The sequence below is a fragment of the Rattus norvegicus genome, chromosome 15 (assembly GCF_021556685.1).
Source record: "Rattus norvegicus strain SHRSP/BbbUtx chromosome 15, alternate assembly SHRSP_T2T, whole genome shotgun sequence".
Taxonomy (NCBI): Eukaryota; Metazoa; Chordata; class Mammalia; order Rodentia; family Muridae; genus Rattus; species Rattus norvegicus.
The window spans coordinates 56,904,348-56,930,554 of record NC_141548.1 but is presented as its reverse complement, the minus strand read 5'-3'; the positions used below and the strand labels follow the sequence as shown (position 1 = coordinate 56,930,554).

The 26,207-nt window shown below is 41.1% G+C and overlaps 1 protein-coding gene across 7 annotated transcripts in view; it reads left to right on the top strand.

The window, feature by feature from the left end:
* Cog3 (component of oligomeric golgi complex 3) overlaps positions 1-26,207 on the top strand; it is a 51,245-nt gene that overhangs the window by 655 nt on the left and 24,383 nt on the right. For 4 of the 7 annotated variants that reach the window (XR_015638112.1, XM_087586199.1, NM_001012157.1 and 1 more), the window contains 12 exon segments: positions 7,071-7,217; positions 10,704-10,765; positions 11,871-12,036; positions 12,617-12,691; positions 13,691-13,783; positions 14,732-14,857; positions 16,310-16,390; positions 20,472-20,515; positions 21,077-21,203; positions 21,994-22,085; positions 23,378-23,517; positions 24,688-24,848. Coding sequence is in view for 5 of the 7 variants with exons in the window: in XM_087586199.1 (XP_087442325.1) it covers positions 7,071-7,217; positions 10,704-10,765; positions 11,871-12,036; positions 12,617-12,691; positions 13,691-13,783; positions 14,732-14,857; positions 16,310-16,390; positions 20,472-20,515; positions 21,077-21,203; positions 21,994-22,085; positions 23,378-23,517; positions 24,688-24,848 (1,314 nt within the window). In the remaining 2 variants the exon portion in view is untranslated. 7 annotated transcript variants of the gene reach the window in all.

Sequence of the window (26,207 nt, the reverse complement as noted above, 5' to 3'; positions counted from 1 at the left end):
GTGGGCATCAGAACTGGTCCCGAGTAACAGTTTCATCCATCACACACCAAGCTGTGAACTCTTGCTGTAGGTTATGAAGATGAGATTTGTTTTAACCTATAGCAAAGCAATAAAAAGAATTATTTTTACAAGTTGACTCAGTTATTAAGTAGCGCTTTGGGTTTTGGTGTCAACAGTTTTCTAGTTACCAGTGGGACAGTATATATGTTACTGTTTGTGTGATTCAGTGTAGTTATAATGGTAAGAGTACTTCTTTTTGGATTGTTTATGTGTTTGACAGGCTCTTCTGGTTTCGAGTCCGAAGTTTGGGTTATTTTATCAGTGGAGGTTATTTTTGATGTTGGAAGCATTCATTTCCATACGATTCGGAATTCTTCCCAAATGCAGATTGGATTTGCCATCTTCACCTCTGCCCTCACACTTTAGAGGTGTGATTAGAAGCGTTGTCTGCACCTTTGTGTGCTGTGCTGTAATGATAGGTGTTCTTAGGTGTGTTTCTCTGCCCACCTCCAGGATGTCATACAGGAAATAGACCTAAGTAAACTAAGGAGCAGGTGGGAAGTTCTTTGATCTGGCTAGGTTTTATGTTCTGGATTATAAGTGTGTGTGTGTGTGTGTGTGTGTGTGTGTGTGTGTGTGTGTGTGTGAGAGAGAGAGAGAGAGAGAGAGAGAGAGTGTGAGTGTGTGTTTTATTGGGGACTAAACTGAGGACCTTGGTATTGTTGGGTAAATGCTATACTAGAGATTTACATCCTCAGCCCAGAAACTGGTTTATGTGTTTGCCAGTCTGTTTATAATTTTTGTGCCCCATTACAGAAACTGGTGTCTAGACTTCATAGAATCAGGGTGTGAGATGTATACTACAGGAAACTTTATCATTACTGCCAAGGGTTATGAACTAAGTTTTCATCTTTATTGAGTGTGCAGAGGGTTGAAAGTAAAAAGGCATCTCACTAGTTTACACTTTCCTTCCTTAGTTATGCCCCAATACTTACCATTAGTTCATATTGCCATTTAACGCACATTGCCACATGCCTACACTGGGCTAGGGATTAGGGATAGAAACGAAAATGGGGAATAAAGTAGGGTGGTGGGGTCAGAATAGATGAGGCATGTCCTTTTATGGGAGGCCGAAAAGTAAGGGCAGACCTAAAGGTGAAGGGAAGGCCTTGTACAGAAGGTGACAGCCTTGGGTGAGAACTGACATGCACCCGTGAAGCCAGCCTGAGAAAGCTGGGTCCATAATGTCGTAGCTGGAAGAAAAAGAAGAGGCAGGTCCTGGGGAGAGGATGGACTTAACAAGTCCAGGTATTTGGGGAGGTCTCAGAATTATCAGGAAAGCGCTGTTTACACCATCTCTGGGATCTCTCCGGATCACGGAAGGACATGTCCTCAAGGCTCTCTTCTCCCTGTGTCTGATGGGATGACTGGGATTCACCCATCCCCCTTACCATGCTTTTAACATTACTGTTGGGAAAGAGTGCATCAGTATTAATTTATCTAACTAGCATATTCCCATAGACTTCTCTGTAGTGCTTCATATTTTCATAAAATAAATTATTTCATAATCGTTGGAACTGGGATGGTTTAGTGGTTTAGTTGGTGTTCACCTTCAGCAGATGCTCGGTGAACATCATGAAGATGTCTTTAGAAAGCAGCTTTCTTACTTCTAAAAAAGAACACTCTTAGGGCTGGGGGCTGGAGAGATGGCCCGAGGTTAAAAGCACCTACAGCCCTTGCAGAAGATCCAGGTTCAATTCCTAGCACTTTCCTGGTAGCTTACAATATACCCATAAACCAGTTCTCTTGACCTCTGGGTGCTAAGCATGCATGTGGTACAAATACATACACACAGGCAAAACACTCACATATAAAATGAGTACGTGGGGTTGGGGATTTGGCTCAGTGGTAGAGCGCTTGCCTAGGAAGCACAAGGTCCTGGGTTCAGTCCCCAGCCCCGGGGAAAAAAAAAAAAAAGAAAAAAAAATGTTAAAATGAGTACGTCTAAAAAACATTCCTTATCTTGAAAAGTTGACTTTTTTTAAAAAAAGGAGGTGTGTGTGTGTGTGTGTGTTTAGATAAAATAAAAATAATTTGCAGTAGACTTCTTGTAGTTGAAGCAAAAATTTTTTTATAACAGCAAGAATCTTTTTCTTTCTGCTAACTAGTGCTTGTTAAAGTGCTAAAATAATTATTTTGAAATCTATCTGTAATTTACTGTCATAACTTGTTTTCTTGTTGGTATGTGACCTTGGGCATGATAATTAACTTGATATGTTTCCATTTATTTATTTTTTTGTTATAGAGATTTATCGCATGGGGAGTTGTGAGTGTAAAGGCACTCGTGTACACAAAGGGCGCGCAGGGCGTGCTTCTTGCTAACAGTGCATTATTCATGTGATCTTTTTTCAACAATGAATATTTTAAAAGAACAGATTAGAATCTTGAGCTAGTATAGGTGTCACTAAGACTGAAGATGAGAAAAAAGGCTTGGTGCCTTGGAAGCTTCTGAGACTCCAGCCTCAAGGATCTGCCCTATCTAAACAGTTGTCAGTTCAACTGGGGGATAGATCGGCCAGATTGATTCTAAAAGTCACTTTCTCAGGTTCAGGATTTCCCAAAAAAGGTTTATGAGAAGAAGGGGCGTTTGTCTTTTCCTGGACAGCTAAGACGGTGAGGCTGTGCTCTGTGGTTTGTCGTAGTGTGGATGATTTAATGTGCTCATGGCCACAGGCGTAATAAGCTGCAGCTTCCCAACATGTCAGCCCAAGTGTGTGCTCCTGCCCCTGACGGTGTGTGTCTCTGTCCTGAAGCCAAGGCACTGCATGGAGGGGGCTCTGAGAAGTCACAGGTGGCAAGCTGGGGACACTGCCACTCCCCCTTCTGACTGGCCACTCTAGTTCAGCTATTTTGTGAAAAGAACTTAGTGGGACATAGGTACCCAAAGGGATAATTTTCTCTTATGCTGCTAAAAGCAAGTTGTTTTGTTCTTTAAGATACTATTTCTTTCTTCCCTTCCTTCTTTCTTTCTTTTTTTAAAGATTTATTTATTTTATGTATATGAATATACTGTAGCTGTCTTCAGACTCCAGAAGAGGGCATTGGATCCCATTACAGATGGTTGTGAGTCATCATGTGGTTTCTGGGAACTGAACTCAGGACCTCTGGAAGAGCAGTCAGTGCTCTTAACCGCTGAGCCATCTCTCCAGCCTGAGACACTATGTCTTTAAGGTAGTTGCATTATAATTTCCCTCCTACTTAGTTTGAGAGAAAATAGTTTCTTGTTAGTAAAAGAAAGGGACCAGGGGGAGCCTCTTGCTTCTGATATTTAAAGGTTTTTATTTTATTTTTATTTATTTTTAATTTTTATTTTCATGACGGGTTTCTCTGTCTAGTTCTGGCTGTCCTGAAACACAGAAATCTGCCTGCCTCTGACTCCTGAGTGCTGGGATTAAAGGTGTGTGCCACCTGCCTAGATGTAGATTTTATTTTTAAATGTGTGCGTGCGTGCGTGTGTCTGTCTGTCTGTCTGTCTGTCTCTGTACATGAGATAAATGCCAATAGAGGCCAGCAGAGGGCTCTGGAGTCCCCGGAGTCCCTAGAGCTTGAGTTACAGGTGTGTGAACCACCTGGGATGGGTGCTGGGACCTGAACTGGCATCCTTAACTGCTGGGCCATTTCTCCAGCCCCATAATTCAAGGTTTTATGACTGAAAATTAATATCTGTGCTTGAAGTAATCAAATTGAGTGATTTTACCGGTCATATTTATTTGTGATTAGATTATAGAATGTATCTGGACATCTTGAGCAGTTTTTCACAGATCCTGAGTTTTATGTGGTAAAGTAATTTAGAAAATAACTTTTTTTTGTCTTGTTTTTGTTTACAATAAACTGAGCACATGTGTATGACCTCCTTGGACTCATTTGAAATGGCAGATATTAATGTATAGTACATTTTTAAAAAAAATACAAAGACTTAACCAAGCAAGATCTAAATAGGAATTTTGATAGTCTAAAATAGTTGGGAGTTTCGTGTTGTCAGGTCTAACCTCCGTTTCAGGCAGGTTCTTTGCCCCTGGGCCCTGAGGTGGGCCTTTACGGTTGAGTCCGTCTCTTCATTAGTGGTGGCAGACTCTGTGTGCTTGTTTTTGTCTGTTGTCCAGGTGGGAATTTTTTCTTTTCCCTTCTCCAGCTAAAATGGGATGCTGGATTCTATGACTGACCTCTCCCCCCACGGTGCTTGCTCACTGGGGAGAAGGGTCTGGGCGGGGCTTTGTGCCCTGCTTTCCCACATAGTACCAGCCACTCATGTCTTCCAGGTCTGTACTACCTTGTTGTCATGCTTTCTCAGATGATCTAGTGGAGGATCTGTGCGTGGGTGTGGATTGTGAATGCGTCCTAAGTCAGTGGCTTCCAGGTGCTTCCATTGCCTTGCAGGACAGACAGTGAGAGAGTCTCTTTAAGCCATTCGCTTCTCCTTCCCTTTCCTCTTTCTCCATCATCTCTGGAAATGTCATCTTCCCCTGGTGTGATTTATTTTATGTGTGTGAGTGCTTTGCCTGCATGTATGTATCTGTTCCATGCTTGTGCTTGGTGCCTAGGAGGCCAGAAAAGGGATCAGATCAGCTGGAATTGGAACTATGACTGGCTGTGAGCTGCCTTGTGGACACTGGGAATGGAGGCCGGATCCTCTGCAAGAGCAACAAGTGCTTGCAACCCCTAAGCCATCCCCTCAGCCTTTCCCCTGGGGTTTAATTTACATGGTTATCCGGCAGTTTGACCTGTATATAAGAATGCTTAGGCTTGCTGGCAAGATGGCTCAGTGAGTAAAAAAGTCTTCGTGATTAAGCTGATTGAACCTGAGTTCATCTGTGGTACCCATCTGGTGGAAGAAGAGAACTGACTTCTTAAATTGTCCTCTTGACATGCATGGGAGGTCATACACAGATGATAAATAAATGTAATAAAAGAGTTCAAAAGAACGCATAGGTCTTTGTAAATTATTTGCAGGTTTGTGTGCAAGCAACCTGCGTTTTGGTTTATTTATTCAGGTGTGGGCCTGCATGTTTACTGGGATGTTTGTGAATCTGAGCTGGATGCATTCTTCCCCTTTACTTCTTATGTAACCGATCTGTCGATACAGGGCTGACTTATACTGCTAACGTGGTACTGCAAAGGCAACTTAGTGACTATTTTGTTCCCAAAACACAGTGTAGGTTGGGACCACTACATTTAGTCCGTTGTTGCTTCTAAGTAGAATAATACAGAACTATGGTCACTATGAGGAGGAATAATGAAAACTTGTAATGTCAGTAGCTCAGCTTTATTGAGTATTTATATTGGCAGGCCTTACGTGTTGTCATGAGGTATGTGCGTGCCGTCCTTTCTCTATGGAGACAGCTCCTCATTGGTTAATTGCGTTGGCTCTATGGTGCAGGTGTTGTTTATCTCAGTCACAGTTCTGTCTTCAGAATCCCTAATGGCAGCTCACAGCTGCTGATGACACTTCAGACTCAAGGTAGATTTTGTGGAGTTTGAGAACCTTAACTTGCTGGGCCACAGTACTTTTATATCAGGGATTAAGCAACTTTTCAGCAAGAGTTTATATACATTGTGATATCCTGAGAAGACATTTGTGTTTGTCTAGGGCCCTTCCTGCTCCTGAGTCTGACCTGTATGTGTATGAGGACCTTCCTGATCATGTTTGCCAGCACTTGAAGTAGCCAGTGCTTTCTTCTTTGGTCCTCACAGTAGTCTTGGTGTGGCCACTGGCTCTGTATGTGATAAGAGCAGAAATTGAGGAATAGAATCATTAATTTCTCCAATGCCACCAGCTTGTACATCAGCATGAGGCTTTAATAAACCAAGCTTTACTGTAGTGTGTTACCATGTGTGTATAGACCAATGTGAACACAATGTAGCTTCCCCATCAAAGACTGCCTTCTAGATTAGTAGTGGGTATTTGTGCATCTGGCTTACTTTGAGCTTTTTTTTTCCCCCGGAGCTGAGGACCGAACCCAGGGCCTTGCGCTTGCTAGGCAAGTGCTCTACCACTGAGCTAAATCCCCAACTACTTTGAGCTTTAAAGAAGAAGCCCTATCTTCAGATGAGCGTCTGCATTCAGAAAGATGAAAACAGTTTCCTAAGGCCTTGAGTCATGTCTTAGTTGGAAGACTTTAAATGCCATGAGCTTAGCACTAGAATTGAACCTAATAGTAGGCCCTGTTGCTTACCCTGTAATCTGCTTCCAGTTTCTTTTAGGTCTAAAAGCACGTTGTCTGGTTTGGGACTTCAGGTAAATTAATACCAGAGTCGAAATGTGTTAGTAGTGGGAGCGAGAATGCTGTATTGGAGTTTCAGGGAAGCCTCATGCCTGCCGTTCTTTTGGAACTGATAAAAGCTGGGAGATTCTTTCTAGTCTCTTCTCTGTTGTTGAATCTCACAGAACAGCAGTGGAGGTGAGGTATACTATACCATGGATGGGGGTGGTAGGAAGAGGCAGCTGTGGGTTACTGATTGTGACTTGTTAATTCTGTTGGTTGGGCAGGCCTTTGTGTTAGATCCTGTAGAGAACACACTACTTACAACAGCACACAAGCTTTCCTTTTGTCTAGTGGTAGTTTAGAGAGGTTCACATGAGAAAATGTGTGTGGTTCCACATAGATTCCTCCCCACTGTTTAGAAGCTGACTCAACAGTAAGACCTTGCTCCTGAGGGACACTGGCGTCCTCCTTATATCTTACGAGCAGCATCTATCCTGAAGAGATGTTAGTATTGTGTGCCATTTTCTTTGTTTTGTTTTGTTTTTAAAGACAGGGTTTCTCTGTGTAACCTTGGCTGTCTTGGAACTTGCTCTGTAGACCGAGCAAGCTGGCCTGCCTCAAACTCACAGGGATCTGCCTGTCTCTGCCTCCTGTGTGCGGGATTAAAGGTATGCGCTACCACTGCCGGGCAAAATTTCCTGATCTCAGAGAATTTAAAGGAAATATTCTGTTTTTTTTAAAACAAGATAGGAACAATTGCATTGACTTAGAGTTCAAGTTAAATATCTTGTGGCTTTCTTTTTCAAGCTCCCAATTGAAGATGTATGCAGTTTAGCATCCCAGTCGCTGCCCATTGAGCTGACTGCTGTAGTGCCTGAATCTACAGAAGACGTCCTCTTAAAGGGCTTCACATCTTTAGGAATGGAAGAAGAAAGAATTGAGACTGCACAGCAGGTAAATGGTACCATTTTTTCTGGAGACATTGGATTATTCTTGGTGTCTCAAGACAGGCTGAAGTAAGAGGGCAGTGCAGGCATAATTCACTTGTATCTCCTAGGGTATCTGAACATGGCCGAACACTTGCAGATGACAACGTGATATCAAAGCTTAGACACCCCGAAGGGCGCTAGCATCAACAGTCTTGTTAGTTTTGAGTGTTTTTTAAGTGACCTTATTGCCTATCTTAGTTAGGGTTTTATTTCTGTAAAGGGACACCATGACCTGGCAACTCCTGTAAAGGAAGGTATTTGTTTGGGACTGGCTTATAGTTTCAGTTTAGTCTGTCATTGTCATAGCATGTCACAGGCAGACATGGTGCTGGAGAAGGAGCTGGCAGTTCTATATCTGGATCGGCAGGCAGAAGAGAGATACACTGGGCTTGGCTTGAGGGTCCAAAGCTGCAGAACCCACCCCCAGAGACACACTTCTAACAAAGCCACACCTACTAAAACAAGGCCACACATCCTAATATGCCACTCCCTGGTGACCAGGCATTCACATCTATGTGTCTGTGGAGGCTGTTCTCATTCAGACCGCAGCATTGCCCAATTATATTGGCAATAGATAAAGAAGCATAAGATCTAGATCTCCCAGGGCTGGAGAGATGGCTTAGTGGTTAAGAGCACTGGCTGCTCTTTCAGGGCATCCAGGTTTGATTCCTAGCATCCACACTGGGCTGCTCACAACTGTTTTAGCTCCAGTTCCAGGGGATCTGATGCCCTCTTCTCACATTTGCAGGATAACACACACAGGCAAAGCATTCATACTGATTTTAAAAAAAATTAGAGATAATAAATCATTATAAAATATGTACATACATCTAGATACGCAAAAATCCTTCTCTACTTGTTTTAAAAATCTAAATGTTTTCTTTAGATGAAATTTTATAATTATTTACAGTAATTTAGCATTCATTTGGCATTTCCTTATTGCTAATTACAAACTTAAATGTGTAGTAGTTTCTATAGATCTTCTCCTGTTTATTCTTTCTGACTTGGTAAGAATTAGAGCTATCTATGCCTATACCACCCTGACTATACTGGATCTCCTCTGATCCTGGGAGCTATGCAGGCTTGAGTCTGGTTAGTAGTTGAGGAGAGTTAGAGCTCATTGAGACAAGAAGATCACCAGTTCGAGGCCAGCCTGGATATATAGCAAGTTCAAGGGCATCCTGGGCTACATAGTGATGCTGTGTCTTTAAAACCAAAACAAAGACAAAAAAAGCGTTAAAGCAGAGGCATTTTCAATTGAAACATAAGCAGATATACTGAATTGCATGCGTTGTGAGTCATGAGAGGCAGCGAAACAAAGCAAAGGAGAGCTCTTGCTGTAGTTAGGCCAACCTTCTTGTGCTCCTGTTGGAGAGTTAGCCTGACCTTCATCTGCCTCTGCTGTAGTTAGGCTGACCTATGCTTGCTCTTGCTGGAGTTAGGCCTACTTACATCTGCTCCTGCTCTATAGTCAGACTACCAGCTGGAGTTAGGCTGACTCACGTCTGCAAGTCAGCTCTGTTACTTAGCATCATTGTAAGTTTTGGCAAATTATTTGCCTTTTCGGGCCTTTAGTTTCTGAGTCTATTAACTGAGGATGATATACCTATCTGCCATGGTTTTAGGAGAATTAAATAACACATGCAAATATAGTGTGTAGCAAGCACACAGTGAATGCTTGGAAACTGTTAGCCAACGTAGATGAAAAGCCTGTATCCTCCTGACATTGACTCCCACTTTGAGAACTGGCGAAGGTGGCTTTGAACGATGTTGTGAATGTTATTGGACTGTTTGATGGCTGTTTGAAGCCATCATTTTTTTCCTTTCCATATCAGTGTGTATAAAATAGAAGGTTTCAGCATGGCCCTTTGATTTGATGCTACTGTACTGTGCTCTCCCCTCACTGCCCTCCCCAGCCTGCTCCACTCTTACCCACTCTTCTCTCTCCCTTCTCTCCTTTCACAGAAGTTCCCCTTCTGTGAATCAAAACCTGTATTAAATTCACACTTGTACACTCTTTTTTAAAAGTTTGAAGTATCTGATATGTTGGTTATGATTTATATATGATAAAATTTGCTCACTTTAAGTGTCAGCCAGATAAGTTTGGAGAGTGTATATCCTGGTATAACTATTTCTATCAAAAAATTAACTTGCTATGAACCTATTTTTGTTTTTGTGTTCAAGACAGGATCTTGTGTAGTACAAGCTGGCTTTGTATTCCTGATGTAGTCCAAACTGACTTTGAACTCTTGATCTTTCAGTCTCTACTTCCCAAGTGTTCTAATTACAGGTGTGTGCCAATATACTTGGCTAAAGTAGAAAACAATTTTATCATCACCCTGCCACATGAATTTGCAAATTTCTCAAGTAAATTAACTTTCTTACTTGTTTTGTTTTTCTTTTCTGTTTTCCCCTCCCCTCTCTTCCCCAGTGTATCCCAGGCTGGCTTTGAACTCACGATCCTCTTGCTTCAGCTTTCTGAGTGCTGCTATTGCAGGCATGTATGACCACCGCCAGATTTTTATCTATTTTTAAATAATGGATAATTTCTTATAACATTGGTATAGGGCAGATGAAACCTTAAGTCTATATTCTCTTTCACTTTCCCTTTTTATGTTACGTGTGTGGATGTACTGCCTGTATGCATGTCTGCATACCAGTTACCTGTCTGGTGCCCTCAGTAGCCAGAAGAAGGTGTTGGATTCCTTGAAACTAGAGTTATAACAGTTGTGAGCTATCATGTGGGTTCTGGGAATTGAATCAGGTCATCTGGAAGAACAACCAGTGCTCTTGACCACTGGGCTATCCCCAAAGTCAATATTCTTAATTTACTATGTGATTTTCAAGTTTATAGTCTCACCATTTTTTTTAAATGTATTTATTTCATATATGAGTACATCGTCGCTGTCTTTTTTTTTTTTAAAGATTTATTTATTTATTATATATAAGTACACTGTAGCTCTCTTCAGACACACCAGAAGAGTACAGATGGCTATGAGCCACCATGTGGTTGCTGGGATTTGAACTCAGGACCTCTGGAAGAGCAGTCAGTGCTCTTAACCACTGAGCCATCTCTCCAGCCCTAGTCTCACCATTCTTATTTGGTAACATTGATATTAATATTTACCCAACACCCTATACTAATTCTTCAAATTTGGCAAACTAAGAGCCAGGTACTAGTTCCTTAAGAAAAAACATTTATTTTTTATATGTGTCTTTAATACTGCTCTTTACTTGACTCTGGAAATGAAAATGCTTTTCATATCTTTTGCTTTTCCTGGCATATAGATGTTAGATGTTTAACAAAGCTCAAAGCTAATTATTAGTGGCTGAGCCCTATAAATAAGAATCTATTAGGTAATGCCTGCCCTTGACTTGTATTCTACCATGTAATTAGTTTCCATTTATGCGTTTTCGTTTGGTTGATGGAATAATCCTCTTTATTTTCCAGTTTTTCTCATGGTTTGCAAAGCTGCAAACTCAAATGGATCAGGATGAAGGAACTAAATATAGGTATGTGCGGGTCCTTTGTTTGTTGAATATCCTGATTTTTACATCATAGTCATCTCAAGTTACCAGAACAACCTAACAGTTAAGATTTTCCTCAAGACTGGCCAGGGCGGGGATTGTGATTATAAATGATTTAAGACAAAGAACTGCAGAAAGGACGTGGATCAAGAAGTTAGGTGGGATTCTCTGAGGTATTTCATGTGTCAGGAGAAGCGTCCATGGAAGGAAGACCTTAATGATGGCCATTCAGACTGAGTATGCTAGTGTATGCTGCAAGCAGGGGAGGGAGGACACCAGGTGGAGTCTCTCTTGAGCTTAGATTATGGGTTCTGCATTTGTGTTCAGTTAACATTTATTCACAGCCTTCGCTGCTGTTGTTTTGTTTTTGTTTTTTCAAGACAGAGTCTCCCTCTGTATCCCTGGCTGTCTTGTAGACCTCACTTATGTAGACCAGGCTGGCTTTGGACTCACAGAGATTTGCCTGTCTCTGCCTCCCAAGTGGTGGGAGTAAAGACGTGCACCACTGTGTTTGGTGTATTCACGGCTGCTACTGATAGGCAGTGTTAGGGATGTATAATCCCACTTTATCCATAGCCAGTCATCAAGAAACGTTACCATCCCCATTTTACAAGTGGCCAGACTGAGACTTGGATACTAATTGCCATTTGGGCTTAGATAAAATGCAGTTTGGACCAGTGTCTTCTAGTCTCAAATTCAGAATTCTTTTCACATCACGTGTGTAGCCTTTGAAGGTGGCAGTTATCTGAAGAAGTAGCCTCCTTGCTGCCTTGGGATGTCCTAGTGTCCCATCTTTGGAGGTTGACACCAGTGATTTATTGACTTACATGCAAGAAACCAGGTCGCGGCTCCATGACGAATTCCTTTTGTTGCTTATGTTGTCAGCGATTCATCTTCCTCAGCACTGAAATAGTTTATGGGCTAGCTTCTCTGTGGTTCTGAGTGTTACACGTTTAAAGTATACATTTACAGTGGGCCAGATTTTCCTCCCGATAGTTATGCTTTTAGAAAAGACAAAACCTTATTGTTATTGACTATGCTGATTGGGGGAAAATATTATTGCCAATCCCCTCTTGGTTCTGTTTTCTAGACAGATGAGGGATTACTTGTCTGGGTTTCAGGAACAGTGTGATGCTATACTGAGTGACGTGAACAGTGCTCTTCAGCACCTGGAGTCCCTGCAGAAACAGTATCTGTTTGTGTCCAACAAGACAGGAACACTTCACGAAGCCTGTGAACAGCTCCTAAAAGAGCAGGTAATTGGGAGTCGGGAAAGAGAGAGGGTCGGTGAGCATTTTAAATAGATGGATGCTATTTAACCATAGTTTTCCTAACTTCTCTGGGTAGATCATGAAGCTTGCTCTCTATGAGACTGCTAAACATGCAGATTGCTGTGAAGGGAGCAGAGCCAGAGGCAGACTTCCTTGTTCTGATCGTCTAGGTGCAGTTACAGAGTGTACTGGTTATTTTGTTCTGTCCTCACTACTGACATTTTCAGATACGCAGAGTGGTTGCAGTAATGGTGGGTTTTGTTTGTAATTGTCTGCCTGAGGAGGACAGGAGGAGACTTAAACCTGTGAGTGCAGCTAGACCACTGAAGCTACTGTATTTCAGAGTTTTCTCTGTAGTTTTTCTGTGTTTTTAGAAGACAGGCACTTGTTTTATAATTGTAGTCTCTTCTTGTTTATGGGTGCAGAAATTCTTGAGCATGATTCTGAAGTCATACCTGATTTAAACTTAAATGTCAAATATAAATCTATTCAAAGCAATTTTAACATTAGGGTACTGATTTCATGTATTTTTTATAATAATTGATTTTTCTCTTTAAAATGTGAGTCGGAACTTGCTGATCTTGCTGAGCACATCCAACAGAAGCTGTCTTATTTTAATGAGTTGGAGACCATTAACACAGTAAGTGCTTTGTGTCTTTGGTAAAGTTAGTGATATCTTATTTTGTATTTCCCTTTTTAGTAATCCTCAAGCATATAAAGTGATACTTGAACTTAACGGTTGGTCACGGATGTAGTTTCTGATTTAAGAAGTGGATATATCATTATCAGTTTAGAATTTTCTGTATGTGATTTAAATAGTTTTCTTAAATTGTATTATTGTGATTGGATCTCTTGTTGATTACCTGTTCTAGAATTTTCCTTGTAAGCTGTGAAAATTAGGACAGTAAATGCCCAGCTTTAAATGAATTTCTATAATCCTGTCCACACGTTTTTAATCCAGTTCTCATGCTCAGTTTGAGGATCCATGTAGTCCTCATAAAGCAGGTAATACTGCTTCTGAGTAAGGTGTATTTCCATGTTTCTGACTGTAAGTTAGTCATAGCTATTCATACATCATATGACTAAGTTATTAAAGTAACTGTAATTACTGTAGTCTAATATTAAAGACATAAAAGTAAGGTGGGCAGCCATTTAGATGCCGGATGCTGTGTGAATTGGCTCATTGGCAAATCACCTTAGTATCAAGAAAGAATAAATGGCTAGTAATATTTGGTTTTTTCTTTTTTTTCCTGTGCTCGAAATTGAACCCAGTGTCCCATGAACCTGCCTGCAAGTGCTGTGACTGCTAGTTAATCCTTTAACTGTAAGAACGTGGTCCAGGACCAAATGCAGGCATGTGGTAAAGTGATAGGAAGTGGGACACTGGGTCCGAGATGTAGAATTCAGTTTAGCATTGCACAGTGGGTCTCTTTCCTGGATGTACGTACGTACGTGTTTATTCTGTACTAGGTTGACACTAGGTTGTTGTACATGGACTACAGTTGGGTATTTTAGTGATTGTTCAAGGCCTTTTATTAGACTAAAAGTACACTATTTAAAATACGTTAATTCTAGTTGATAATTTTCAATGTTTACTTTTTTGTTGTTAATTGGTTGTTCCTTTTCCTTCTATTTGAAGAAATTGAATTCCCCAACGTTGTCTGTGAATAGTGAAGGATTTATCCCTATGCTGGCCAAGTTAGATGATTGTATAACATATATTTCATCTCATGTAAGTCATATTTTTATGTTTTAAAAAATATTAACAATTCTACTATATCTCTTAGGCTATACAGTAATTTTTTCCCAGTGGGAAAAATATAGTCAGCTCTATCTATGGCTTTCTCCTGTGTGAATTCAACCATTTGTGCATTGCCAAGATTAAAAAAAGAACTTTTGTTTGTACTAAACGTGTACAGCTTATTTTCCTTGTTATCATTATTCCCTTTTTTTGAAAGGTACAGCATAATAGCTGTCCCATGGTGTTTATGTTATGCAAGTCTGCTAAGAAACTAGGGGACTATGTAAAGTATAAGGAAGGGTGGATATCTGGTATATAAAACTTATGCTCCGTTTTATTCATGGTGTCTGAGTATCCGCTTGTCTTTTGGGGAGGGTCTTAGAACTAGTGCTGTCTGAATATTGAGGGATGATTATATGTCTGTAACAAGCTGAAGAAAAACAAGTGTGATTTTGTGGCTGTTCTTTGTGGTATACACAGTACTTTTGGCTTCTGAGAATTCCAGGGCTGGAAGAGATCCTCACTGATTCAGCCTTATCCTACTTAAAGGATGCGATCTTTTCCTGTGTTCATTTGTGGATGTGCAAGATAGGATACTCTTGGAGATAGATTACTTGGGTGGGGGCGCAGGCGATGCCCAGAAGGACGAGTCCTTTTCATTTTATCCCTGTCTCAATCCGACAAGGATATCCTGATGCTCTTAGTTCTGCTAACTCTGTTTTGTTTCTAGTAGGGTCAAAGTTCAGGGGGCACTGACATTTAATTGCTTATAAATGCGAATGCTGACTGAGCCCCAAGTCATCATTCAAGTAGTCTTCTTACAGAGCTAATAATCTGCAGAACTTCACGTATTGCTTTGCATAGAGAGCACCTTGGTTGTCATTGACAGTTTGCTAATTGTTAATATTTATTTCTTTTGTAAATTTCCTTGTTTTGCAGCCTAATTTTAAAGATTATCCTGTATACTTATTGAAGTTTAAACAATGTCTTTCTAAAGCTTTGCACCTCATGAAGACATATACTGTGAACACACTGCAGACTCTCACAAATCAGTTACTAAAAAGGGTGAGTTAATTGAGTCTAATGTCAGCTTGGTTTTTATTTCTGATATATTTGCCTTCCATAATCTTTATCTGAATTAGTACTGTATAATTAAGTAAGAATCTGTGCTGTAGGTTTTAAGATAGAGAAGTATGGCCACATCCTATTTAGCTCAGCTGGTAGAGCCCTTGCCTGGTATTATAAAGTCTGCTTTCAACCCCTAGCACCAGGGGGGGAAATTAGAATGAGGAGAATTCTTTTTAATTATTCACCATTTAAACTCACTCACTTTTACCATTTTTGATTTATTTTGTGCCAATATTTTAATGGAAAGCTAAAATGAATGGTTCAGGGAAGAAATAGCTTACATTTCGTTTTACAGTTTATCAACTAGTGTTGGGTTCTACTCATAGTTCTTGGACTTTTGCCCTCAGAATCCATGGCTTTGTCCATGGATAACTGTTACAGTGCTCTGACTGCACCACGGCCTTGGACTCACTAGGGAGGCACACTGACTTATACATTCAGCCCATGGGGGTTGAGACAGGGATCACTGTGTTGCCAGCCTGGGCTTGAACTTGTGGTCTTCTTGCATGCGTCTGGGATGCTGGGGTTGCAGACATTTACCACCATACCCGGCAACAGCCTTATGCCTATTGAGACATCCTCACGCTTGGTATTGTATTAGAGACTGCAGGATGGGAAAGAGCTCACGAGGTCCTGCTGCCAAGGTGGTTTAGAAATAATAACTAGTAAAAATGACGAGAAAACTAGTTACAAGTTACTAGGTAGAAAAGTAGCACACACTGACCAGGTAGAAAATAAGAGTGGTACTGCCTAGGATGGCCACTGAATAGATTTTCTCACAGGAAAACAAAGCCGCAAAGGCTGTATTTGATTTCTTAAGCTCACTTTTCAGTTGGACATACCTATGACCTACGCTGCTTGGGGGACGGAGGCAGGAGGATAAGTGGTTCAAGGCTAAGTCTGTATAATTAACTCAGTGAGACCTGTCACGTGGCAAAGTAAAAGGAAAGGAAACTAAAGATAGGCTGAGATGTGCTCAGAGGTAGAGCAGTGTCTAGAACGTGCCAGGCCTTGGAACTCAGTTCCTACTGTGGCAGACGGAAGCAGTGAAGGAAATGGAAAAGCTTAGTCTCCAAGGATGTGCAGTGAATGTCAGAGATGCTAGAAACCTGCCCCGTGTCCTGTGCTCAGTAAGTAACAGCTTAAGTCTGAATTCAGTCGTATTTACTGCCAAAACTCAAGTGACACAGAATGAATCTTAACTGTAAAGGGAAGATGATAGCACTGTTAGTGAGACGGCAGCTGTAACAATGTTAACATATATAGCTTCTCTTAGAGATTCTTCTCTGAGCATTGTTAGGCATGGAGGCCAAGCAGTACACGGATGAAGTGTCTTCTTTTCTGAGTAATGGTGTGTTTGCTAATATCTTTCTCTCCATGTTTCTTCAGGACCCCTCATCAGTCCCTAATGCAGACAATGCCTTCACACTATTTTATGTGAAATTTCGAGCTGCTGCCCCTAAAGTCAGAGTAAGTCTGTTGACACATATCGAATGTTGTTTGGAAAATTTTCAGCCAGTCCTTCGGAAGCCATCCTTACTCTTTCCCTTATCCCAGGAAATGAACTTGAGTGAGAGGAAGGCATTTCAGGGCTCCAGAGCAGGAAGGTCTGCACCCTTCCCGTGATGCTCAGGGCACTTACTAGGGAAATCTTAGATTGGGGGCTGCTGAGATGGCTCAGATCCAAAGGGCCTTGCTGCCAAGCCTGATGGCCTGAGTTCAATCCTTGGTGAAGGACAGGACCGACTCCTGCAGGATGTATGCACAGACACACACACACACACACACACACACACACACACTCTCTCTCTCTCTCTCTCTCTCTCTCTCTCTCTCACTCACTGGCATGTGTCTTAGGGTTACTATTGCTACAATGAAACACCATGATCAGAGCAGTTTGAAGAGGAGAGGGTTATTTCCTTTGGTTTATCAAAGGAAGTCAGAACAGGAACCTGGAGGCAGGTGCCAATACACAAGCTATGAAGGACTGTGTTTACTAGTTTGTTCTCCATGGCTTGTTTAGCCTGCTTTCTTATAGAACCCAGGACTACCAGTATAAGGATGACACCACCCATAACGGCTAGGTCCTTCCCCATCAATCACTAATTAGGAAAATGTCCTACAGACTTGCCTACAACCTGATCTTCTGGAGGCATTTTCACAATTGAGGTTTCCTCCTTTTAGAGGACTTTAGCCTGTGTCAAGTTGGAATAAAACCACTCAGCGTACACACTAAACAGATGTAAAAGAAATAAAACTCAGATTCCTAGTAGACATGAGGGTGTTAGACAGGGAAGGTTCACAGAGACATAAAGAGGGATTTGAGGGGTTCCTGTGATCTATTGTAACTGCACTTCAGGGTGGTGTTAGGTAGAGTCTGATGGAAAGAGGAAGTGACAAGCTTCTCACATGGCAGGCTGGCTCATGAAAAGAGAAGACAAGCAACTGATCTAAGGCTGAGAAGGCTTTGGTCAGATTACCGTCTCAGAGATGACATTTAAATGGATTATAGTAAAGAGAAATCCAAAGGTAGGGAGGAGGGCCCTCAACAAGCACAGTTTGCAGCCGTCCAGGAGAGGTGTAGGATCTGGACAAGGCTCTGGTAATGGTTGTATGAAGAGGCTTGTGCCTTACTCCCTGAGAAGTGTCTGTAGCTAAGGGGTGGTCAGTTATCTATCCTGATACGTGGAGAGGAGTGGTCAAACCCGTGTCTGTATGTGTTATACCAGTTGAGGTAGTTTACTGGAGCTTACACATGAACATTCTTTTTGTCACTAGAAGGAATGTTACACTTTTGTGAACAGGACTTCATGTTCTTCTGGGAAAGTCAGCCTGTTGGAGGAGAATTATTTGTTTTTCGGATGGAAGACATGGTTTTGGCTAGAAGACTGAGGAAGAGGTTGATGAGGAGATTTGGATTGTGCCTGGATGGCTTCTTTTGTCAGTTAGCTAAGAGCCAACACTGAATATTTGAATCGGAAGGGATGGTGTAAAGAGAACTTAGGGTAGTGGCTGGCTATAAAGTGACTGCCCAACATCAGCGGCTTTACCACTTTTTAAAATAACCAGTTAGTGTACATGATGGAGGTGCTTTTGTTTTACGATGGACAGCATAAACTGCTAAGCTAGCAGTAATCCCAGTGGAAACATGGGATGAATAAAATGATAAGAGTCCACCAAGACCCACGAGAGGTTAAAAAGATGGTAAAGCTGTCCTGGTCCTGGCTGAGAGTTACGTTTGGAATGTCTGTTCTTTTCCGTGTTGTTTATTGGTTGGAATGTGCTGTCAGCTAAAATTACAGAAGGATTTTTTTTTTTTTTTTTTTTTTTGGTTCTTTTTTTTTTGGAGCTGGGGACCGAACCCAGAGCCTTGCGCTTCCTAGGTAAGCGCTCTACCACTGAGCTAAATCCCCAGCCCCAGAACGATTTTTTTTTAGACTTGTTTATTTGTGTGAGTACTTTGCTTGCATATGTGCACCACATGTAAAGCTGCCATGTGGGTGCTGGGAAGTGGTCCTGTGTCCTCCACAGGAACATCCACTGATCTAACCACTGAGCCGTTTCTACAGCCCTGAGGAAGGATTTCTTTAGGTCAGCAAGACAGAACAAAATTTTGGAAAATTTGTTGATTTAAGAATTCACTGACAGATCACTGACATGGAAAATACTAGAAGTTAGAGCATTCAGTAAAAAGGAAGATCTAGAGTTTTCTACATGTATTGGAAAAATTAGTTAAGTATCTGGATAAAAAAACAACCTTTTTATTTTATAACATTATCAGAATGCATTATAAGTGATCTAATAAATATTAGATTAGTAAGTAGACCCCCAAAATACAACTAAGAATTATTTCAAAAAAGATTATAAGATTAAGGGTATAAAAATTAAGAATTCTAATTCTTAAATAGTAAAGTAAAGGTGGAAGCTGAAATGTTTGTTAAGAAAGATGCATATATATTATAAAACGGCCAGGAAACTCATGAAGTGTGGGAATGCATGCCAGGTAAGGGCTGTCTTCTGTCTCAGAATTGTCAAATTAAGGTATAATAATACTGTTTTGAGGTTTCAGTGATAGTAATACTGTTGATAGGGGTCTAAATGTTTTCTTTTCCAAAAAATAGTTTTAGCAGAACAGATAGACTAAAAACATAAAGTATATGTCTCTGGTTCAGTATGCTGAAGGGCCCACAGAATGGTGCTTACAGAGGACTTACTTGGAGCTGGAGAGAAGGCTCCGTGGTTAAGGACCCTGGCCGCTGTTCCAGAGTGTCCAGGTCCAGTTCTTAGCAGCAGTTAATCAAGAATGGGTAACTCCTGGGTTGGGGATTTAGCTCAGTGGTAGAGCGCTTGCCTAGCAAGCGCAAGGCCTCCGAAAAAAAGAACCAAAAAAAAAAAAAAAAGAAAAAAAGAAAAGAAGAATGGGTAACTCCCGTCCAAGGGGATCTGATACCTTCTTGTGATTCCTTCAGACACATAGAACACGGATGCACACACAGGCAAAACACTCATACACGAAAAAATAAATACAACTCTGGGAAAAAGCTAAGAGAAAGATTAGATACTCACGATATAGTGTGCTTTATGGGATCTCAGAGAAGCGATCCTTCCTGCCTGGCTCTGATGTAGCAGAACATCTATCTGACACCGTGAATTAGTGGCTCTGATTCTTCTGAAACAAATGCTGGACAGAACAGTTGATTTTGAGTATATCTACCCACAGGATAATATACAACCATTTCATATGATGCTATATTCATTTATTTAACTTCTGTTGCTGCTTCTGTTTGAGATAGGATACTGCCTTATGTGTAGCCCAGGGTGGCTTCAACTCAACATTGAGCTCAGGCTGGCTGGGAATTCCCCAGTGCTTCTTTTGTTTCACCTTCCCAAGCACTGGGATTATAGGCATATGCCATCATAACCAGCTTTATGCAATGCTTTAAATGTTGTTCGTAATACTTTTTTGAGTGTGTAGTAGGTACCAGGTGGTGTATAAAGCTTTCTGTGCCTTTACTGTGTTCTATTATTAAAGTGTTTAATGATAGAAAAATATTTATGAAATGTTATTAAAACATTTATTCATCAGATTATAGAGCTAAATATAGAGCACAGTTCTAGCTTTGATTAAAAGAAAATGTGTGGCTAGAGAGATAGTTCATTGGTTAAGAACACTGGATGCTCTTCCAGAGGATCCAGGTTTGGTTCCCACCACACTCACATGGTGCTCACAACTGACTGGAGCTCCAGTCTCAGGACCCTCCATGGGCACTGGGACCCACAGGCACAGACACACATGCAGGCAAAGCACCCAAACATATAAAGAAAATTAAAGGAAAGAAAGAGCAAGCAGGAAAGAAAATGTGCTAATTGAATATAAATACCCTGAAAAATATATACTGTGGTATTGAGCATGACTGCTTTTTATATGGCATTTTTATGATTTTTAACTTTTTCACATTGTTACTTAAGTGAGGGATACCAACATAACCAGTAAGCGATAGAAAGTATAGTTAAGGCCGGTGGACATATAATGTGCCTTTCTTTGTTTCAGACTCTCATTGAACAAATAGAGCAACGTTCTGAGAAGATACCCGAGTGAGTACTCTTGTCTTCTTGTCCTGCCCTCCCAGTGTTGCTCTCCACAGCCTCGGAGCAGCTGCCTCCCTCTCTTCTCAGCCACACAGTCTGTTTAGAGAGCAGAGTCTCGGGCTTGACTTAGCAAGCTTGTCATGGCGATAGTAGCACAATTTCCTTCTTTCTCAGGCAGGCAGGTGTGAGCAAATGAGAGGCGGCCATTATGGCTTTAGAAGCCTGGCAACCTATTCTGGAATTTAAGATCAGATTTATTTTTTGTATTTCAAATAAAAATTAATAAAATGTGTACTCTAGTCTTACTATTTATTTTTAGTTGACAGTATTTTATGTCCATTGTCTGTAGTGATTTTAAAGGTATTTTAATTCAGCTGTCTCATGTACTTTGACCTTCCTTCTTCCCCATCCCCTTCCTCTCTATCTGTTCGTTAGCAGGTCTCTCCTTTCCCCAGCTGGCCCCCTCTACTTTCATGTCTTGTGTGTGTATGTGTAAATCCAGCTGCCACACAGGAGAGGAGGAATCATATAGTATGTCTCATCTTGTTCTTCATTTGCCTCTGTCAGATACCAGCACCTGCTCAATGATATCCACCAGTGTTACCTTGATCAGCGGGAGCTCCTTTTGGGCCCAAGTATTGCCTACACTGTCACGGAGCTAACCAGCCAGAACAACAGAGACCATTGTGCCTTGGTGAGTGCCTGCTGGTAGACAAGGCCTGCGCTTTGCTCTTTGAGCTATGCTGGTTCACCATATTGACTTGGAAAACTCTTCTCCAAGTCTGACTGTATTCCCGATGCTAGTCAGCACCTCTAACCTTATTTCTGTGGCGTACAGCGTTGTGGAGAAAGTCAGTCATATCCGACTCAGCAAGCTGACATTGTTCTGCTTTCCCAAATCAAGGATTTTTCCATATTGGAAATTAGTCCTTCAACTTTGTAAAATAGTCTTACTTTTTTTTCAATATGAAGATTTATAAGTATGTACTTTTCTTTGAATATGTCTTTGAATTCATCTTTGAAAGATGAAGTTTCAGAGTTAGTGGGTTTATGTTAAAAGTAATTTTTAGGTGTTCCTTTTCTTTTTTCCTTTTTTGGTTTAAGCCACTATGCAACCTAGATTTGCTTGATGTTTGCTTGTCCCACCTCAGCCTTCTGATTGCTGGGGTTACATGTTTGTGCCACCAGCTTAGTTCTCCATGCAGAAATGCCCTTTTGTTCAGTGTGACTTTAACTCATACTTTAGAAAAACATATTAAAAACTCTTTTTAAAAGTACCCCCTTTTAGCCCCCTTTTAACTAGAAAATCATGTTTATTTTCAAGAAAATAAAACAGTAAGAAATTAAAATTGGATCCTATTTTGCAGTAATCCATTGAGAACCACCCATTTTCTGTTTTCCAGAGAGTTGCTTATAAACCTGTGTGTAATCTCTCTATAAGAGCTGGAGGTCGTGTTTGAGTGGCATGTGCTTGTTTATTGCAGGTTCGCAGTGGCTGTGCCTTTATGGTCCATGTCTGCCAAGATGAGCACCAACTTTACAATGAATTTTTTACAAAGCCAACATCAAAATTAGAGTAAGTGATGCATGGAATGGCTCTTGTGGATAAGACTTAATTTGCTGTTGACAATAATGGAGCAATATATTGTAGATATATTGTATATATTCTAATACATTCTACAGTTAGCTGCAGTGTTTGAACTGTGTTGTGTATGGAAGCAGAATATTGTTGAGTGGGATTGTTTTTTTAAGTCTGTAGTGAAAGGAAAGCATACTTTCACATTTTTTGTAGTAACGTTTGGAGACATTCTGGGATGAAACCAAGAAGTCTAAGAACTAAGCCCTGGGATATGGAGCCTCCATATACTGGTTCTTTCTAGTTTAGAATTCTGTGTGGGTAACTGATAAACAGTACTTACAAATATACATGTTCTGTGATAATCATTTTTTAAAAGTGGTTTTCAGGACCACTGTTAGTCACTTGATTCTCCCATGTTGGCTGTTTTTGTATCAAAAAGATCCCAAAGATTTTGACTCATATTTAGGAAGAGAGAAATGTATTTCTTGATTTTGGTTGGTGATTCCTCAGTGAAGATCTGTATGTAGAAGGGTACTGTTAGCAGTCTGAAGAACGTACACACCTAACCTTGTTTCTTCAAATGCTTAAAATTTCCCAGAATACTTGGTGTGGGCTCAAAGTACTTGAGTTTTTTTGTTTCCGGAGCTGGGGACCGAACCCAGGGCCTTGCGCTTCCTAGGCAAGCGCTCTACCACTGAGCTAAATCCCCACCCCTTGAGTTTTTTTTCTTCTTAAACGTTGTTGTTGTTGTTGTCGTTGTTGTTTTTGTGAGTTTCTTTTGAGACAGAGTTCTAAGTAGCCATGGCTGTCCTGGAACTCACTGTGTAGACCAGGCTGACTTTGAATGCACAGAGATCTGCCTGCTTCTGCCTCTCAAGTGCTAGGATTAAAGGTGTGCTCCACCTGGCTGGTGGTTTGTTTTTTTTTTAAGTTTGAAGATGTGTTTGGAATGTGTGGGGATAACTGTTTGATCTGCAGTGATGTAGAATATAAAAAGTAATAATGCTTACTGGAATAAACCATATTTTGAAACAATATAAAATTAGTGTTAAAATTTGTAAATGGTTGACTTATAGTTGGAGACATCTAGTGTGGATTAACTGTTACAGTTAAGTGTTGATTTTAGAACAAAAGGAGTCTACAGACTCATTCTCAATCCTCACACTATAGTGTGTGCCCAGTTACCATTTTCCAGTCGACATTATTCTTTTTTCTGACTAGAGGAGATGCACATTGGAAAATATCCTGAGCATTTTACTATCAACAACTTACTCTGTCCTTCCGTTCAGCGAACTGTTGGAGAAACTGTGCGTGTCACTGTATGACGTGTTCCGGCCGTTGATCATCCACGTCATTCACCTAGAGACTCTGTCTGAGCTCTGTGGGATTCTTAAAAATGAGGTGCTCGAAGACCATGTACAGAACAACGGTAACTATGCGGAAGTGATCACTTTAAAGGACTTCTTAACTATCTGTGGTCAGTGAATGTGACAAAGATGGGATTTTCCTTAACAGCCGCAGTTCATACATACTTAGTTTTTAAGTTTTAAAATTTTCAAGTAGAAGGCTAACGTTTTGGAGCTTGGGTTACTATCTTACTCCTTTTCAAGTAAATGTGTGTCTTCATCTGGAACCATTTAATGGTTCAAATTAAACAGATAAGAGTTTTGAAATCTGGTGAAGTCAGTAATGAAATTGTCACTTTCCATTTTGGCCTTTGGAGTCCAGAGAAAACTGACCCTTGGCTTTCGTTAGGGATCTAGCACACCAGAGTCAGCTCACGTCATGCTTTCGATTGAGAGCAAGGAGTTGTTAGCATCCTTAGGTAGTAGTGGTGCCCCATCATCTTCCGTGTCCATGAGAACAGCTCTTCTCTCAGCTGGAGTCTCCTGATTAGATTGCGGTAGGGAGCATGGCTTGATGTCTTGGAAAACCTGTTTTGAAATGGTCCCTCTGTGTGCTGGGGGTTATTGCTGCTGCCACTTCCATCAGCCGGCATCACGTTGCTCTCCAAAGTCGCTCTTTCTGTAGTTAGCTCGTTCTGTCCGTGGTTTCTCTATCCCAGTGCTTCTGAATGTAGGGTGATTTTCAAGAGCTATGAATGTTTTCCATTACTGTGCAGTATCTCTAGTCCCTGACCCTTGGAAAGAGAGTACTGATTTATGTTTTAACATTAGTGGCATCTTAGAAAGGGAGAAAAATTATATAAATTCATATTTCACTTTTTTTCTTTGTAAAATGGGGGATGACAACCCAATTGGTAAGCTGCCTGAGGTATCTTGTAGTGTTGTGCTGAGCTGTGTGAATTAACATAGCACAGTGTCCTCTCAAGACCCAGACTCACTATGAATGTAAATAATAATATAATGCAGTTTTCACAGTCCTGAAGAAGGTGGATTTATTTCCCCTGACAAACCTGAGGCAGTGGAGAGCTGTTCATTATATTTTCCTAATATCAATGAGCCATATTGGAGTAAAGTTCAGCAACAGTGTCTGAAGGAGAGTGGTTCGTGCCACGTCAGGGCAGGCCAGTGATCTCCGCTTAGTTAAAAGGAAGCCGGGCTGGATAATGACTTTTTTTTTTTTTTTTTTTTTAAAGCTGAACAGCTGGGGGCCTTTGCAGCTGGAGTAAAGCAGATGTTGGAAGATGTACAAGAGAGGCTTGTGTATCGCACCCATATCTACATTCAGACGGACATCACAGGCTATAAACCAGCTCCTGGAGACCTGGCGTACCCTGATAAGCTTGTCATGATGGAGGTGGGTCTCTTCACCTGCTCACTGCTCCCGCACACTTTGGGGATGTCTTACACTGACATAGAATAGAAAACCAAATGCGATTGCCATGAAGTCATTGGAATGGAAACTAAGCAACTGAATACAGATGGTTCGTCTGTTCTTCTGTCGGGTAACCTTTCTCTATGGCTTTCTCTCCTTTGTCAGGATGATACATACATCTTTAACTTTTAAACTGAGTTAGTGATTCTCATTTCTTTGTGAATGACATATAAAATATGCCACACACACACATGCATACACACACACATGCATACACACATGCACACACACACGCACACACACATACACACGCACACACACATGCACACGCACACACACATGCACATACACATACACACACATACACACACGCACACACATACACACATACACACACATACACGCAGACACACGTTCACACACGCACACACACACATACACACATACACATACACACGCATACACACACACATGCATACACACATACACATACACGCAGACACACATACACATACACACACATACACATACTCACACACACATACACACACACACACACACACACACACACACACACACACACAATTTTTTTTTTTAAATAGCAGCCAACACAGATAGTGACGGTAGCCTGGCCCTTTGCTGTGCTCTGGATTATGTTGTACCAGCTCTGGAGTTCGTTATTTGCTATGACCTTTGGGCAGAGTTCACAGGCTGCCTAGGCTGTCAGTGCTATGGCAGGTTGTTAGGGTGCAGAGCTTTTAAAGGGGAAGCTTAGGAAGAACAGCAAAGTCTTTATAGTAATGCAGTGACCTCGATGAGTCCAACAGTGTCGTCTTTACTTCTACCTGCCGCTCTCCTCAGCTGTTTTAGGGAGGGTTTGTTTCAGGCATTGTTTCAACCTGTAAATACTTTGGTAGGTAACTCTGGAAGGTCAGGGTCATTTTATTTTTAACATAATCATAGTAGAATTTCTCACCTAAAAACAACAGCGTTCCTACAGTTCTGGGCTCAGATACCCAGGGTTTCAGAGTCAGCAGTTGTTAATGCTCTTGTCATATCACCTTAGATTTTTGTCAGTATGGTTTGTCACTTGATCATAGAAAGTAATTTGAGTACTTAAAACTAAAAAAAAAAATTATTTATGTATGCATGCGTGTGTGTGTGTGTGTGTGTGTGTGTGTGCTGTGAGTGTCTCTATGGAGGCCAGAAGGCATAGGATCCCCTTGAAGCTGGAGAAGCAGGTGGGTGTGAGTGCTTGTGGTACCCCTGCCTGATGTGGTAGCTGGGGACCAGCTGAGGGCCCTTGGAAGAGAAGCCTGTCATTATGCTAGCTTTGCAGTT